This window comes from Dermacentor andersoni, chromosome 1 (genome assembly GCF_023375885.2).
Source record: "Dermacentor andersoni chromosome 1, qqDerAnde1_hic_scaffold, whole genome shotgun sequence".
Lineage (NCBI taxonomy): Eukaryota > Metazoa > Arthropoda > Arachnida > Ixodida > Ixodidae > Dermacentor > Dermacentor andersoni.
The window spans coordinates 218,015,396-218,031,735 of record NC_092814.1 but is presented as its reverse complement, the minus strand read 5'-3'; the positions used below and the strand labels follow the sequence as shown (position 1 = coordinate 218,031,735).

Sequence of the window (16,340 nt, the reverse complement as noted above, 5' to 3'; positions counted from 1 at the left end):
TATTTTCGTGTTTCGCCCGCATCGAAATGCGGCCGCCGTGGCCGGGATTCGATCCCACGACCTTGTGCTTAGCAGCCCAACACCATAGCCACTAAGCAGCCACGGTGGGTAGGCAATAGTGTTGAAATGTGTGCAGATTTTGCAGGTGCTTTAGAATAAGGTCAGTTTCAGCCAATTCCATGCTGCCATGGCAGATAGGACATGACACCACATACAGAGAAAACAAATGGGAGCAAATGCCTTGCATTTTTGCCTTGTTTCTGTTCATCGTTGTGTATGTCTGTATGGTGTTGCACCCAAACCGCTGCAATTTCAAAGCACCAACTTACCCTAGCAGTCTGGTAGAGTTCATTATCTTTATAAGCCTCACTGCAAAAGATGTGTATGCTTTATTTTTAGGGGTGCTCAAATAATAAAATTTCATCATTTCTAAACAAAGTAAAATGTAAAGTTTGTGCAGAGGTAATCCGGCAAAAAAAAAAAAAAAAAGAAAGAAAAGAAGGGGGAAGAAAGAGGCTAATTTGTAATATTAAATACAAGCATGTAATACCTTTCACAATTGGACATCTGGTTGACTGAGAAGCTTGTAAATTATAAACAGCTGCTTTCAGCTTTATGGTGTGCAGTGATAATGGTGGTAATGAAACAAGAAAACTGTACATCACCAGGTGCACCTCGAGTGTTATGCTTGTTGAAGTAGAGAAGTGTGAACAGCATTGCACATTGTTTTTGATGGCTGCAAACATATTGAGACTCTCCAAATAATAAATTGGTTTGCCTTAATTGAGAAAAAAAATTAGGCTGCCTATAAACTAGGCATTCTTAATAAACAGCAGGAAATTAAGCAGAGGTTATATGTCCCATGCATTCACTCAGGGGCTGGTTTCTCGGCTCAACAGCTGCGCTCCTACAGCAGAATCATTAGGAACAGTCTCTACTTGCATCAAGCCTCTGCTACCATAGCCAGTTTATTTTATGACGAATGGCAGCACTGTGCCTCTAGTGCTGTGATATAACTGAAGCGAACAAGAAGGCTACCTTTGTGGACCTTTCATAATGCATCCTTTTATATGAGGCATCCTTGGTATGCTGGCCGCCTGAGGCTTTCTTTTTGTCTTACTCGATCTTTGCCAACTTAATTTTTTTGCCGACTTAATATACAAATTGATATCCATTTTCTTGGAATATCCTTCACTTTTTAGAAATGCGACTCATAGGCAAGCCGCTGGCACTTCTATATGTGCCTGAAAATGCAGCAGTAGCTCATTCCATAGAGGCTGATAATCGCTTTGCTGGGTCGCGGAAAAACTGTGTGGAACCACCACCATCTGTGAAAGTTGTGAATTTTGAATGCCTAAAAAAAACTCAAATTTCGGAGAAAATTAAGTACTTCCCCTATACAATTAACAAAACAATGGGCAACATAATGGCACAGTCAGGAGTGTAGAAGGGTAGACAGCTGAGCTAGTTTGTAGATATTCATGGTATTGAAATGCTTGTCCTGTCTCTGTCTCCATTCAGTTTTCAATACCATGAACAGTCAGCAGTGTTTTTTTTTCTAGTGTATCCAAATGCTTGATGCACTACTCATTTCCATGGCCTGACTGCTGTTTAAGGAGCCCTGAACCATTTTTTTTATCCAAGTGGAGAAAGGCATTTGAAGTGAAAATGGGTTATTTCAGGAATACTTTGCCACGAAAAGTACTTCGATGCGTTCAGCAGAAGCGGAGTTATTGGCAATCAAACATGGCCTCCACTGTGCTCCTTTTCCTTCTTCAATGCCTTGCACTGCGAAGGCTACGGCGCAGTGGGGCATGCCCACAGCGCTCTGCCTTCTAAGTGTCACCGTGGCACACAGTTCAAATTTCATTTTAGATGTTAACATAGACACCACGACTTCTGCCTTTGGTGCATACGACACGTTAAACATAAGCCAAACACTGTTGTCCTCAGTGAGCCCAGTGCACTTAGCCAGTGGACTCATGGCGGCACACCACAGCGACCGCGGTATATACACCATGTAGCCTACTACAGCTTGATGTCGGCTATTGGCCAATAGCAGCCATCTATGAGAATGACGAAATAAGGCATCCCATGATGAACTAAAGCATCCAGAAGAGAGTGAGGATAGGGCCTTCTGTTGAAAAGAGAGCGTTTAAGAGAAAGGTGACTTCGCAATCCACTTGCGAGCTCCACACACCGTGTACGACAGCAAAACTTGGCTGAGATGTTTACAGCAGCATATGCTACCTGCGGATTATGTTATTTCACCAAGCCCAAGGGGTCGTTCAGGGCCTCTTTAACAAGATGAAAATGTCACAGAAATGGTTAAAAATATCTACACTTAATATAGATATTATGGGAAGCTAGGAATACAACCATGTGACTATATTAACTCTTAAGCAAAATTACACCCTTTTGCCATACAACAATAATCGTCATGTCCGTATACAACAAATGTCTTGTCCGTATTTCCTTATTTTAACGCGGCAAGACCGGTACTTTCCAGTAACTAATGGCATGTGCATTATCAGCATGACATAGCATTCCCGACAGGAAAGTAGTGGGTGCGGCGTTTTCAAGAAAGGAAACGCAAGCAAGGAAGATGACAATTATTGTTGTGCGGCAGAGATACACCCCAAAGGGTGTAACTTTGCCTAAGAGTGTTATTAAGGACACATCATGAATTTCCTGCCTCAAACACAGCCAGTATATTAAACCGATATTTCCACGACAAACTTTTTTAAGTACTCTCTTCTTTTTTTAAAAAAAGAAACAATCGCTGATTGCAATGCCCTGCCCGGAAATTTCCACTGGTTGCGACCACCCACTTGATGCATTTTGTTGACTCGCTTTTCGTGACCCTTGTATAACTTGTATGTTTGCTTTTTGTTTTATTTACTCAGGTAGCCCCCTCCTGCTTGGACAGATGTCCGCAGTATTGAGAAATTAAAAATAAATAAAAGAGCAAGCAGACTGTACATTACTACTTTGGCATTTGACAGTTCCATTTGTGAGCTAAGTCGCTGGTCTGGCACTGAAAACTACCCAATGAAATCACGCATGCACAAGAATGCAGAATGCTTTAGTTTCAAAGCTCGTTTTACCTTGGCTATTGTGGACAGCTGACTATTTGTACTAACAGCAGTGAAGAAAAAATGTTTCCAAGTCTTTTTGTTCTCATGATTTCTATATTTGCCCATGTGAATATGCAGGACACACAACATACCACTTCACAGTCGCAGCCTATACAATTACCAGTAATGATTCTAGAGGCACTTTTCAAAATTGAAAGTTAAACACTAGTGATGCTAATCTGGTCTTACTGATGCACAGTCGTTACCGATTTTACAAAGTTCCAAAACACTGCTGATCACGCACACAGCTGGTTCTAGAACAACACTAGGCAGTTCAAAGTCAAGCACGTCCTTCAGGCTTTTTTCCAGGTCTTCTACAGTCATTAAGCCAAAGTGCAACAAAATCTGTGCTAGCTGTCCAAACTTCAACATTGTACTATGGGTATCAACACTCATCAATGCTAGATGTAGATTCCTGGCACAGTAGAGTTTCTTGCATGCCTTCTTGACTGCAGAGCTGTTTTCCCACAATGGCAGAGCAGCATTAAAGACATCACATGTGCACACATCTGGACACCAAACTGCGAGGCAAAGCACAAAGTCAAAAGATGCTTGCTGCAAGATTGAAATAGCAGTTGGTGACCACTCCAGTCTAAGATGCATAGATTTCACACACAACCCTAGCAGCTTTGTGGCTTCCTCAGTTGTGCATCCTTCTCCAGAATGCAATTGTTGCATGTGGTCTTGCAGGCTATCCAGGACAGTGGAGGCTGATGTGCCAGTGTAGTGAGATATGCTACTTTTATCCCTGCAGGAGCCCTGTCCCAAATTGGCTGTGCATGATGCAGCAGATATTCCCTGCCTCAAAGCTTTCTCTGTGACATTTGCCTTTATCCACTGCTGTACTTTCGAAATTGCACTCTTTGTGCTCAGGCTGCAGCACATTCTCACAGCCTGATCTTCCATGTCAGGAGGTAGTAGTGCAGGTAGTAGCTTTTGGATGCACTTGCTGCATTGCTCATGTGCTGCCTTTTCAGTTTTCTCACTCATCTGCTGAAAAATCCTGGCAATGTTTTTGGTTTCCTCATTTTCATCATATGCTGCAAGGTCCATTTGCATAAGAATGTCTCTTGAGCATGCAATGGTATCTTGCACATCTTTTTTCAGGCGTTTTGCAACAGTGGAGGAAACTCTGTCTGCAACAAATTCAACAGTTTTTTTCACAGACAGAGGGTGAATATGGAAAAAGTTTTCTTCAAGTTGATTTGCAAGTTGCACTTTCAAATCACCTTCACTTGCAGAAATGGGAGTGATTTTGCGAATTTCACCAAACTTCGTTTTCCTGCCAGCAAGATGCTCTAGCAGAATGCAGCGCAACTCACGAAGATATGGGCAACACATGTAAATAATGGAGCCATCAACAAAGCTACCCAGTGACTCAACATTTCTAAGAATGCCATTTGAGGTATGAGCAAAAACATCAGATTGAATGGACTGCACCTCAAACAACCAGCCAAGCAATACCCTAGCAAAAAATGCAGCACTGCTAGTTTGCTGCAATGCAGTTGATCTGTAAATGGAAAATAGCAAACCTAGCACATCCTTGTAAGCAGTGAGTGTCTTTGCAATAGGATCCATCATGCTAAGAAAGTTGACAACCCATGTCAATGTTGCAGCAAGCTGCTTGCTCTGTACAGATTCCTTGATGAGACCAGTAATGTTTAGAGGTAAAGGCTTAAGGTTTCTGATGGCCTGTTGTGTATCTTGATATTGCCTAGGTAAGCTTTCAATGGTACTATATGGAAGAAACTCTACAACACCAAGAAAGAGACCCAGTAACTTGAACTTGTATACTGCTGCGATGAGGGCTCTCCTAACATCGTCACTTGGTACTTGCTCAGAATTTTGAAAAGGATTATCCTTTTCAAATTCCACAATTTTTGCTATACACTGGTCTTTAAAGTGCTGTAAAAAGATGGAATTCGTGGCAGCCCTAATAAATTCATAGAAGAAAACTTGGGAGCCTGTAAATGATGGGTTTGGACAGGGGCCTCCAACTTTGAAAGGCAGTAGAAATCTTTCTTCCAACTTTTCCATCTTTCCTGGGGAGGTGCTTTTCAAGTCATAAAGAAACTTCTCATCAAGGTTTCCTTGGTCATCAAATTCTAGACCTCCACAGCAGCTAGTCATGAGTTGTCCAAGAACAAGGCGAGCCAAGTGTGACAAGTTGCATGGATTATTGCACATATCAAGAATCTCTGCAACCCTGTGTGTAAACTGGGTACCAAAGCTTTTGCTAGAGCCAAACTGGTGTCGCTGCCAGTCACGAAAAAGGCTATAGAAGAGGTCTCTTTGCTTTCTGAATGCCCGGAAGTTGCTGTCAGAAGCAAAATGCTTCTGGCTGTCAGTAGAATTGTCAAAAGCTACACCCTGAATTGAGGAGGACCAGCCTCTTGAAACTGGCTCCACACCTTCCACAAGCTTCACAAGACTTGAGTACAACTGTGGTGCAAACGTAGTTATCTGCTCGACATTTGAAAGCAGCTTTAATGTTGGCTTGTCCAAGAAACAAAGCCACTGCAGAATATTCTGTAATACAGCAGCTGCAAAGTGAGTGCAATTGTGTACCGAATGTAGAAGTTTTGTAGAACATTTTTCATCAAGTTTAACTTTTTGCTTCACTGTCAACAATTGCAGCAGGAAGAAAAGCTCAATGGTCAGGTTCACTACAAGGCCCTTATTTAAGAGTGCAGCATACACAGTAGCCAGAGCGTCAAGCTTTTCCCGTTCAGTAATGCAATCTGGAGCTGGTATAATGTAGTTTTCCATTTGCAGTTCTTCAGCAGACTGCACAGAAATGGCGACGTCGGAAAACTCTGGTACGGCCCCATGCTTTCCACTTCGACGCTGCGTAGAGCTGCCGGTTTGTGATGCTGAGCTCAGGCGCAACTGCAACGCATCCGTTTTCTTCAAATGGAACTTTGCCAACTCCTTGGCTTCTTTGTGCGGTTGCCTAGGTGATCGATGGCTATCCTTTCGTTGATTCTCGTGAGTAACCTCCGGAGGCAGGAAGTCACTCAGCGTGAGCTTTCTCCAATGCGATTTCACAGGCGTTGGCGTTATTCTTCTGATCGGCCTTTTTGTGTGTTCGACAACCGCGTTGACGGTAGGAAATACGGTGCGGTCGCCAATGTCGGGCGCATTCTGAGACACAGCAACTGCCAGCTGTGTTAGTTCGTCCCCGGAAACTTGTCTTCTGTCGTTACGGCACGGCGTAGCCAATTCAGAGCACGAATTTTCAGCACGAACAAGGGATGAGTCGAGTTGGACGGCAGTTGTCGGGAGCGTCAACGGTTTGTTGCAACTGCCCGCTACCCTGACAGTAGTTTGACGACGTCCAACAGGCGCAAATCGTGATCTCGTGCAAAGTACGCTTTCATGCTTGAGGGTACGGACGCTGTCACAGTTTGCGACTCTCGTGGGCGGCGAAGTCGGCTGCTGTAGCTTTGCGGGCAACGGCGTCTGTTGGATAAGCGGACACTGGTCACGAATGAAGCCGATGAAAGCTCGTATAAAATCTTTCCTCTCCGGATCGAGCGAGTGTAGTTCGGGAATAGTTGCCTTGTACTCCGGGTTTGTCAGCCACTCCAGTAGCTCTGCCGACGATAGCACTTTCGAAAACAAAAGGTCTAAAACTAACGCCATCACAAACCCATTTCCGTAGACTTGAACACAAAGCACAATTACAATAGTAGTCAGTACCGGCTCGCCATTCTTCAAATCGGCACAGTGTACTCAGAACAACCATAAAACTATGGCACCTAGAAATAGAACGCATGAAATACGTTGATTCCATTCCTCCATAGCTGATTCACAGAAGACGGTGCCGGTCGATTCAAACAGTTGGCGTTCGCGAACCAGCCAAAACCAACAAAGCAATGGGGGTAGAGTGTACTAAACAATAGTTGGATAGGCCGAACGGCGCTCTCCCGCAGAGGCGCCGCGTGTGGAAAAATTTTGGGAGGGCGCTGCGAGCGAACTAGATTGAGGCTGAGACGCGCTTCGCAACATATTAAATGTAATTTCGCTGCTGGCACTGAGACAGATTTCGCGCGTACACTCTTATAATGGTGCTTTATTTTAACTGCAAATTTTGCAAATTTATATTGAGGCATGGATTATACAATTTGACGCCTTCAAGTTTGCTGTCGTTGTCAAGTGCGTCGTCCTCTAGCGAGCGCGCGTTCGTTGCGCGGACGCCCAGTTTTTCTCGCAAAAGGTCTCTGCGGTAAAATTTGTTAATGGTTTTACTTCCATTGGTGCGCCCGCGACTCTTGTGGACTGGTACCAATTGTGGTTTTAGCCAGGTAAGCTGCTATTTTTAACACTATTTTCTAAAAGTAACACGCATTTTTTGGCGCAGAAGCCGCCTATCAGCAACATGAAGCTACGCAAGAAAATGTTATTGTTATCGTGTCATTTTACGTGCGTTTCTTGTTGGTGGAATATTGATCCGGGACAACGACCAAAGAAAACAATATTATAGTGAAATAGACCAGGTTTATTAACTGCGTGGTGCGAAGAGATGCAGATGACCAATGCACTTCTAGGTAAAAAAATCTAAAGGTACATATACATATATATCCACGACATATATGCAAGAGAAAAATTATCAAATATTCTAAATGCACTGATTGAAAAAGTGAGAGCTCCCGACTGGAATAAACGTCTTTCTTTTAGAAGCTACACCAGCCTTAGGGGAATCAATCGACTTTCCGAGAAAAGGAATCAATTGAGGCAATTATTGGACGTTAATATCAACAACAGCGTTAGGGACAATATAGTGCCTATGTACTCACACTGCTATTCAGATCGTATTCGACATCACGATTCACCATTAAAAAATATTGAATAGCCGTTTGCGTTCGAATGTAACGAATAACAGCGCTTTTGAAGTCTCGAAGCCTTGGGGGGCCGATGCAAGTGAGGACTCTTATCCCGAATGATTGTGCTGCTGGAGATGTCGTGGCTGTTGCGCTGGCTGTTAAGAACGGCCCGCTGAGGTGCCAATTTTGCCAGCCAGTTGCGACAGCGGCGTCGACTTTTCCTGGAAAGCCACCGCAACCCTCTAGTCTCACGGCGTCACTAAGTCTACTGTGTACCAAGGACAATGCGCCGCGTCCGCCACTCTGCGTCGCGGGATTGCCGAGATGAGTTCGACGAACCACGCTTTGTGACTAAACACGCCACCGCCGACCCGGTCTGCCGTGAGCAAGGGAGGTCCCGAGGGAACGTCTGCGGAGGCCCCTTCCCACGCGCCTTTCAAGACGCAAGACAATGGAGAACTGGCGGCCGCGCTGCGGGGGTCAGCTCGGGGAATAAGATGCTCCTTTCCTGACGTAAGCCCCGAGTTCCGCGAAGACCGTCTGACGTCGGTGAACATGTGCGGAAGTGTGTGTGTGTGTAAGCGGCTCGTTTACGATGACTGGTCGAACGTTTCCCTCACCAAGGGATCGAGGGAGGACCGAGTGTTTATAAACCGCTGTTATGCGGCTGCTCAGCGTACTTTTCTCTCGCAGTCATGCTAGACTGATGAACTGCAACGTTCTTATGTAGATACTGTAAATAAACCCATATTCCTCGTTCTCGATGAGAAGCAGTCCTTGGATCCCTTCAACAACGTCATCAGCGTGGATAAGTTGGACGACGGCATGGGCCAGCTACCATCTAATTCATGCCAGACTCCAATATTGACAACTGGTTACGAACGGTGGGATTGACCTCCCAATCCTTACATGGCGCAACAGCCACGACATCAGCCAGGCGCATCATGGAGTTCCTGAGAGAACGCGCGGGTGCTAATCGGTTCTGCTCTGAACAAATTGCTAGCTGTCATTCAATATAAACGCCCCATTTTGGGGCAGCCTGGAAATTCGCTAACTTGATTCAGGCAAGGAAAATGTTTTTTTGACAGTCTCACCATGTCTGCAACCCATTAACACTCGGTGCCCAATGTGGTACCACACTTTTCTTCAACGAACACAGCACATCTACAAATATCTCTATGTGTATGTGAGACATGCCGTTCCTTTAATTGCTTCATTATTGTCCTTATGATAGTGTACCGGATAACTGAAAGCAGCTGTTTATAATACAGAAGCTGCTTAGTTGAGCGGACGTACAATTAATAATTGGGAACGGCATTACATTTATGTATGAAATATAAGATAAGCGTAACCTTTTTCTCAGAAATCAGACTCGAGAATAATTTCTTTCGTTTACATCCCTAGAAAAGAACCGAAGGACACAGCTACTTTCTTAGTTTTTCTTAAAATTAAACAAATTCAGGTGTTTTACGACTGGCGATATGATTATGAGGTGCCCTGTTCAGTTCTCACCACCTGGGGTTTATAGTGCACTAGAATAATTATTCTAGTGCACTACACTGGGGCTATTTAACGTGCACCTAAACAGAAGTACATGCCTATTTTTCCATTTCGTTCCCATCGAATTCCGCGACCGGGTTTGGACCTGTAAGCTCGAGTTCAGCAGCGCAACGCCATAGCCACTATGTAGCCACTAATTAGGCTACCGCCAGTGGCGTAGCTAGGTCGTCTGGCACCCGGGGCCCAAGGTTTTCTGTCCCCCCCCCCCCCCCACCCGGGTGTAGTCGAGGAAGGCGAGGATATCGACAATTTCCCAATTTCCGGGTTTCAGCACCAGTACAGCCGCCTTGGAAACCGCGCACGTCCCTCGGGTCCCCCTGTCCTTCGCTTTCTTTCCCAGAGATCGCGAATGTGCAATAACACAGGGTGCTGCACTGATAACTTGTGATAAGCGCATGTGCACATGTTCTGTCAGACTGTTAGGCTTGGCAGCCAATACAAATGCGTCATCGTGGAAAATATGGCTCACGTCACAAGTAACAAAAAATATCTTTATAAAGTTTTAATTACCACGTTTAGTGGCAATATCGCATTTGCAAAATTGAAGCCCGACATTCATATCTTGCACAACAACTTCACAAAAATCGTCGTAGGTACTATGGCGCGCAGTATTTTGGCTGTGGGCAGCCCTGACCGAAAACGAAAATTAAATTGTGTGTCAGTGACGCTGATATCCCCACCCTATTAGAAAAACGGAAAACGCCACCTGCCTCCCTGCTGCGCGGGCGCCAATGCTATGAAAGTTACGAGTTCTCTTCATTCTGATCAATAAAGCCTTGTTCTTATTTGCTGCTATACGGACAAACGTGATTATCCGAGCTGCGATACCACCACAAGATTGGGAACAGAATAGAGCATGCTTCGCGTCGATTCTTGGCATCACCACAAAAAAAAAAAAAAAAAAAAGAAGCCCGTGCCAGCGAAAGCTTGCACTACTGTTGGTCTGCACTCTGCACTGCTGTCTTTGAAGTTTGTTCGTCTTCGCTGCGCGTTCTGAGTGAAAGAAGGACCTAAGAGTCTCAACGCCTTACTGTATGTTTAGCGACGCCTGCTACCAGCATGAACGCACGGCACGGGCGCTCCCCGCATGAAACGTTCCGCTAAGGCGAGTAGTTTAGCGATCATTTTGCGAATTTAATTTTTTAGCCCGCACATTCGTGCAATTATTTCGTGGGGTGTTGATTAGAGCTGCAGCCGACAATATCTGCGGCGCAACTCATCGGGTACATGAGCTCGGGCTTCTGGATACCGGAGCATTCTTTGCCATTTGCGCCCAGTCAAGCCGGCGGAAAGAGGGGTGTCTTCAGACTACGTACATGACAACCCCCCCCCCCCCCCCCCGTCGCTACGCCACTGGCTACCGCGCCGCTTTTTTCCTTCTTTTTTTTGTGACGCATCGAAGTGACAAAGAACTTTACGCGGCTTACAGGGCAATGATTAGCATATATAATAGAGAGTTTTAGAATATTGGCCCCAAAGAGCTTTGCGGGTGTTAGCGTTGGGGCATGTAGGAGAGAAGAGCTTTAGAATAGGGTTTTACGCACGGAGGAAGGAAACTAAGGAGAGGCCCTGACGTCACTCTTTGTGAAGCAAAAGTGAAGCCGGAATTTGGCGTTGCTCATGGCGATGCTCCGCCTTTTGGGCCACCCTCCTCTCTTGTTTACATCTTTCGCGAAACCACGCCGCGCTGCGCGTGGTGTCGCGCGCGGAGCGCGCGCGCTCGCGCAACATCTGGCAGAGCACGGTGCAAGTAACACAGCGCAACAAGACACGGTGACTAACGCAAACCCGCCCACTCAGCGCCTTTGCCACGGCCCGAAACCTACCAGAGCAACACGTGTGAGCGCTCAAAACCATAACAACGCCGCCATTGTGGCCCAAAAGGCGTGGCCATACAACAAAAAAAAATAAAAAAGCAGCAAAAAAATAAGAACCTACTACGTCATTTCCGCCACACTTTTCTCCTAGCGCGCGGAGGGGGTAGGGCCTCTCCTTAGTTTCCTTCCTCCGTGGTTTTACGTTTGCGGATAGCGTCTTGCGCTGACAGCGCCACTACGGCGTCAAAGAAAAGCTATCAGAAATAATTAAATTATATATACCATTTTATGATAGGAATTATAATTTTGACTTTCGTGTATTCGCATTTAATTACAATTTAAAGGTTATTCTGTAAGCAGCAAACAATTAGTTGCGCTTAGTTTTGAGCAAACCAACTTTACTAGCCTTCACCAGCCAAGCTTAGCCGTGTTAGGCCTACGAGCCATAAAATCCAGAATCGAATTCAAAATCAGCGGCGTCTAATGAGTCAATCTTCATAACACACGCTAGTTGAGAGAAAGCGATAACAGCAGTCACTTCTCCTAGCTTGCGAACTTCACGCGTTACCGCGAATCGAAACCAGTTTGGTGCTAGGTTAGAGCCGTCGCTTCGATGGGTGCCGCCATGTTTGCCGACGCAAAACTTTTGGGGCCGCTATTTAGGCTCCCGCTAAATCGGTGAAATAGCGTTCCCGACGCAAAACCCAAACGCAGTTTGCGTCGTGCGCATGCGCAGTGGCTTTTGGGGCCCCTATTCTAAAACTCTCTAATGACTGTCTGAAACTGTTTTCGGCGCCCGAGGTCCGACCGCAATAAAAGAACCCGTACCAATTACTCTGCATTCTGTTACGCGAGGAAGATGGAAACAAGAATGGAATGTTGCACTGCAGTTCTCTCTTTTTTTTAAAGAACAATTCCCGTAAATCTGAGTACAGGGTGCCGGATGTTGCAGTTATTATGTTTTATTTGTATGAAACGGCAAGCAGGAAGCTTGCATGTTTGTTTCGTCTGCGTTTCGCAAGACCTACTGATGGAAAACTATATCCGCAAAAACACACACGAGAGATAGATGCTGCTTCAAGAACAAGAAAAATATTTGTTCTCCAAAGGGAACCGTACACTAACATAGTAGAATGCTAAGCCGACACCGCGGCCGCAATCACCAAGCGGCATTAAAAAATGAAATAAAGAAAAGAAAGAAATACCTTTATTCCGAAGACATAAATACATGGCATATGCAATTATAAACACTGTTTATGCGCTCTGAACGCATATACCAGCGCGCGAAGCTGTACGAACGACCCCGCCGAGCAGAATCGCCAGCAGTTTCCAGCGGCGCGACCTTGAAGCGGCCCAATCCACTTCGATCGCAGCGCCGCCACAGTATTTTCCGTCGTCCCGCGCCTCACTGCAAAGCATCTGCAAAGCATGCAGCATAGAGTTACTATTTCAACTCTATGAGCCAAACAAAGAGCTAATATTGCTCTAACCAAGTGTAAAACATTTTAAACATTTACAGTAACAAAGTGTTAAGGATTACACTCCTGCGAAAAATTTACACCAGCAGCAAAGAATACATTTCGTTACTGCTACTGTTTGTGGTTGAGCTCTGTGCCACCAGGTGGCTGCACCGTGCAGCCCATTCACATTTGCGCTTCTGCTCATCACCTGAAACGAAGACACTGTCAAACGGCCAGGCCCTGTCCCCTTGCGCTTGCGTTTACCCTAATACCGGACTCGCGAAACGCTATTACGTTAGTAATCTTTCGGTGTAAAGTGACGGCCGTAAACGCGCAAATCCTGGCGCCGATCGGATAGCGGCAGTCCGATGCGCTGCAGCCAGTCCGCTCGTCAGCTGCCTTGCAGAGGGACACGATGTCGCAGCTTGACATGTTGCCAGTCGCTACGTTTGCAGTCCACAGCGTAACAAAGTCGAATCATTGTGCTCGCGAAAAGACTGAGACCGGCTCTGACCGCGGAGCTCTCGTCAAAATGGGGCACGCTGTAACACAAGCAGACGACGCTTGCTGTGTGCCGGAAGTGCTTAAAGGGACACTAAAGTGAAAAATGATTTCTTCTGCATCAGTAAATTACCGTTCTACAACACCAAAAACACCACTCTTGCAACGCTAAGACGTTTGGTAAGCCAGAAAAAGCGCAAGAACGAAATACGGGTGGCGACGCCTACTTAAAGTGGTTGGGACACCAAATTTTGAGGCTATAAAAAGCATGTTGTAGGCTGCTTCCGTATGCAAGGACACCCAGAACGAAGTATTGGACGCTGCAAACATTTTAAAATAATTTTAATTCAGCTCCAAAAAGTCATTAAAAACTCCTTCTCGTAGTCGAGACCCATCGCTAGCGCGGCAGTTACTACGTCACAGAGGAGGAACGAAAATATTGACGTCATAGCACACTAGCACAAAAACGTGACGTATGATAAGTAGCGATGAAATGCCGATTACGGAGCATGCTGAGCCGAGCTACCGAGCATAGCCCCCACTATGACCGAGCTACAGGCATATAGAAATCCTTTCTTAATGCAAAGAAAGAGTAAGGCGTGCAGGCACGGACACAAGAGGAGAGAAGTGGACAACACGAACGCCGCACGGCGGCCCGCGAACGGCAAACTGCGTGCGGCGAGTTGCCGAGCGGACGGGCCTACGTTTGAGCCGGCCGACTCCGAAAGGGACCAGGATATGCGGCGTTCGTGTTGTCCGCTTCTCTCTTCGCATAGTCGCATAGTTCGGCAGCTCGGAGCGGTCTCTCGTTCGCTTGGCCTTTCTCAATGTGAGGGCCTGTCCACGTTACCGGCACGGAAACTCGCCGCACGCCGTTTGCCGTTCGCGGGCCCCCGTGCGACGGCGGTTTTGCTCGCGAACGGCGAGATTTCCTTGCCGTAGAGAGGATGCGCCCGGGACCCATTTGTGCGGCAGCCGTACGGCGAAGCGGCCAATCAGCGACCAAGGAGTGGTCACTCCGGCACCGAGGGCAGCTTCACCGCCTCTGATCGTTCGGCGCCGCCGATATCGTCGCTAGGCCTTTTCCGGTTCACTTTAAAGCTAAAGCGTACGGCGCTTCGGAATGAATCACCGACTCTCACAAGCCGCAATATTTTCTTACCGTTGTTGTCGCTCTTCGCAATAACTATAATAATCGCGACATGCACTTCGAATCGCCAGTTGTTGACATCTGGGGTGCTATTCTCGACACGCATGGCGGCTGCAGAGCCGCCATTATCCGCCATGTTGACTCGCTGATTGGCTGTGGCGAGCTCACGTGCCTTGAAATTTGTGCCGGGAAACGGAAGTCTTGCGAAATGTCATTTTGCGTTTTCATCAAGATGACGAAACGTGACGTGGAGCTGCAAATTTTATGGACTAATACATTTTTTTGGTCCTTGGCAGATATAATAGAGAGTTTTAGAATAGGGGCCCCAAACGTTTTGGGGTCCCAAAGAAATAGCGTCGAAGCCACTGCGCATGCGCGAGACGCAAACTGCGTTTGGGTTTTGCGTTGGGAACGCTATTTCACCGGTTTAGCGGGAGCCCAAATAGCGGCCCCAAAAGCTTTGCGTCAACAAACATGGCGGCACCCATCGAAGCGACGGCTCTAACCTAGCACCAAACTGGGTTTGATTCGCGGTAACGCGTGAAGTACGCAAGCTAGAAGTGACTGCGGTTATCGCTTTCTCTCAACTAGCGTGTGTTATAAAGATTGATTCATTAGACGCCGCTGATTCCGAATTCGATTGTGGATTTTATGGCTCGTAGGCCTAACACGGCTAAGCTTGGCTGGTGAAGGCACGTAAAGTTGGTTTTGTTGCTCAAAACTAAGCGCTACTGATTGTTTGCTGCTTGAAGAATAACCTCTAAATTGTAATTAAATGCGAATACACGCAAGTCAAAATTACTATTCCTATCATAAAGCGGTAATATTATTTAATTATTTTAATAGTTTTTCTTTGTAGCCGTAGTGGCGCTGTCAGCGCAAGACGCTATCCGCAAACGCAAAACCCTATTCTAAAACTCTTCTCTCCTGCGTACCCCAACGCTAACACCCGCAAAGCTCTTTGGGGCCCCAAAATATTGGGGCCCCTATTCTAAAACTCTCTTGGCGCTTCAAAAAGAATGTGAGTGGTAGCGTGCAGAAGCCAATGCAATGCATCTGCAATTGCGCGAATATGTGGTGGCGATCCAAGATATGCGCCATGCCAGCTTGCTGATTGGCTGAGAGAATATCTCGTGAGGAGCGTCACAGGAAGGGCTGTTTCGTAAACGTCATTTTGACGATGCGTGACGTTGCGCTGGGGCCGAATCTTATAACGGTTCGGTTGGGGAACCGTTCCTTTGGCCTCACCTGATTGGCCAAAATTTTGATTACGTCACAGGTCGTCAGAGGCAGCGGGGCGGTATCGCAATTTTTGAATACGTCACGCATCTGTCAATCATCTTCAAAGCGAACCGGTCGTAGGAACCGGCGAAGGGGTAGTCCGCTTTGGGTTCCGTTGCTGTGGCTTGGCTTTGGCTTGTGACCGTGGCCGCGCGCGCCGGTCGCGCGACCCCAGAGACACGCGGACGTCGCGCGCGCGTGCGTTGGTTGCTTCGGAGGCTATTACTTGCCTTCGTCGTCTGCTTGGCGTTCCTCTTTCGGTGTCGACCACGGCTGGAAGCGCGATACGCGTTCGAAGAAGTGACGGATAATGAGTTACACCGCCCTTGCTGGCTTTCTAAGTAAACCTTTTGCAGGCTACGCTATCAAATGGAGGGGACTCAGGTGCAAGCGTACGAGTGGCCATTCCACGCAGAGGAAGGAATATTGCGCGCTGCGGTTCATCGCCACCGGCCTGCAGCTTCCAGAGGTCGGTCGGACGTGAAGCATTCATCGGAATGACCTAGATCTCTGCTGCCGACACTGTCCACAAAGTTGCTCTCGCAATTACTGTGTTGGCCGGTTGAAGGGCTGGGTCAGCTTTCCCGTGACCTCAGCTTCAAAGCCAA

At 46.7% G+C, this 16,340-nt stretch overlaps 1 protein-coding gene across 1 annotated transcript; it reads right to left on the bottom strand.

Annotated features, from left to right (window-relative positions):
* Nucleotides 1-370: 370 nt before the first annotated feature.
* dlt (codanin-1 like protein dlt) lies at nt 371-7,018 on the bottom strand. Its single transcript, XM_050196381.3, has one exon. The coding sequence runs from the start codon at nt 6,780-6,782 to the stop codon at nt 3,312-3,314; it is 3,471 nt and encodes a 1,156-aa protein (XP_050052338.2). The 5' UTR covers nt 6,783-7,018; the 3' UTR covers nt 371-3,311.
* Between the last annotated feature and the right edge of the window lie 9,322 nt (nt 7,019-16,340).

Bases quoted from the DNA above. Each gene is read 5' to 3' on its own strand.
- dlt (XM_050196381.3), bottom strand. From the start codon at position 6,782: ATGGCGTTAGTTTTAGACCTTTTGTTTTCGAAAGTGCTATCGTCGGCA.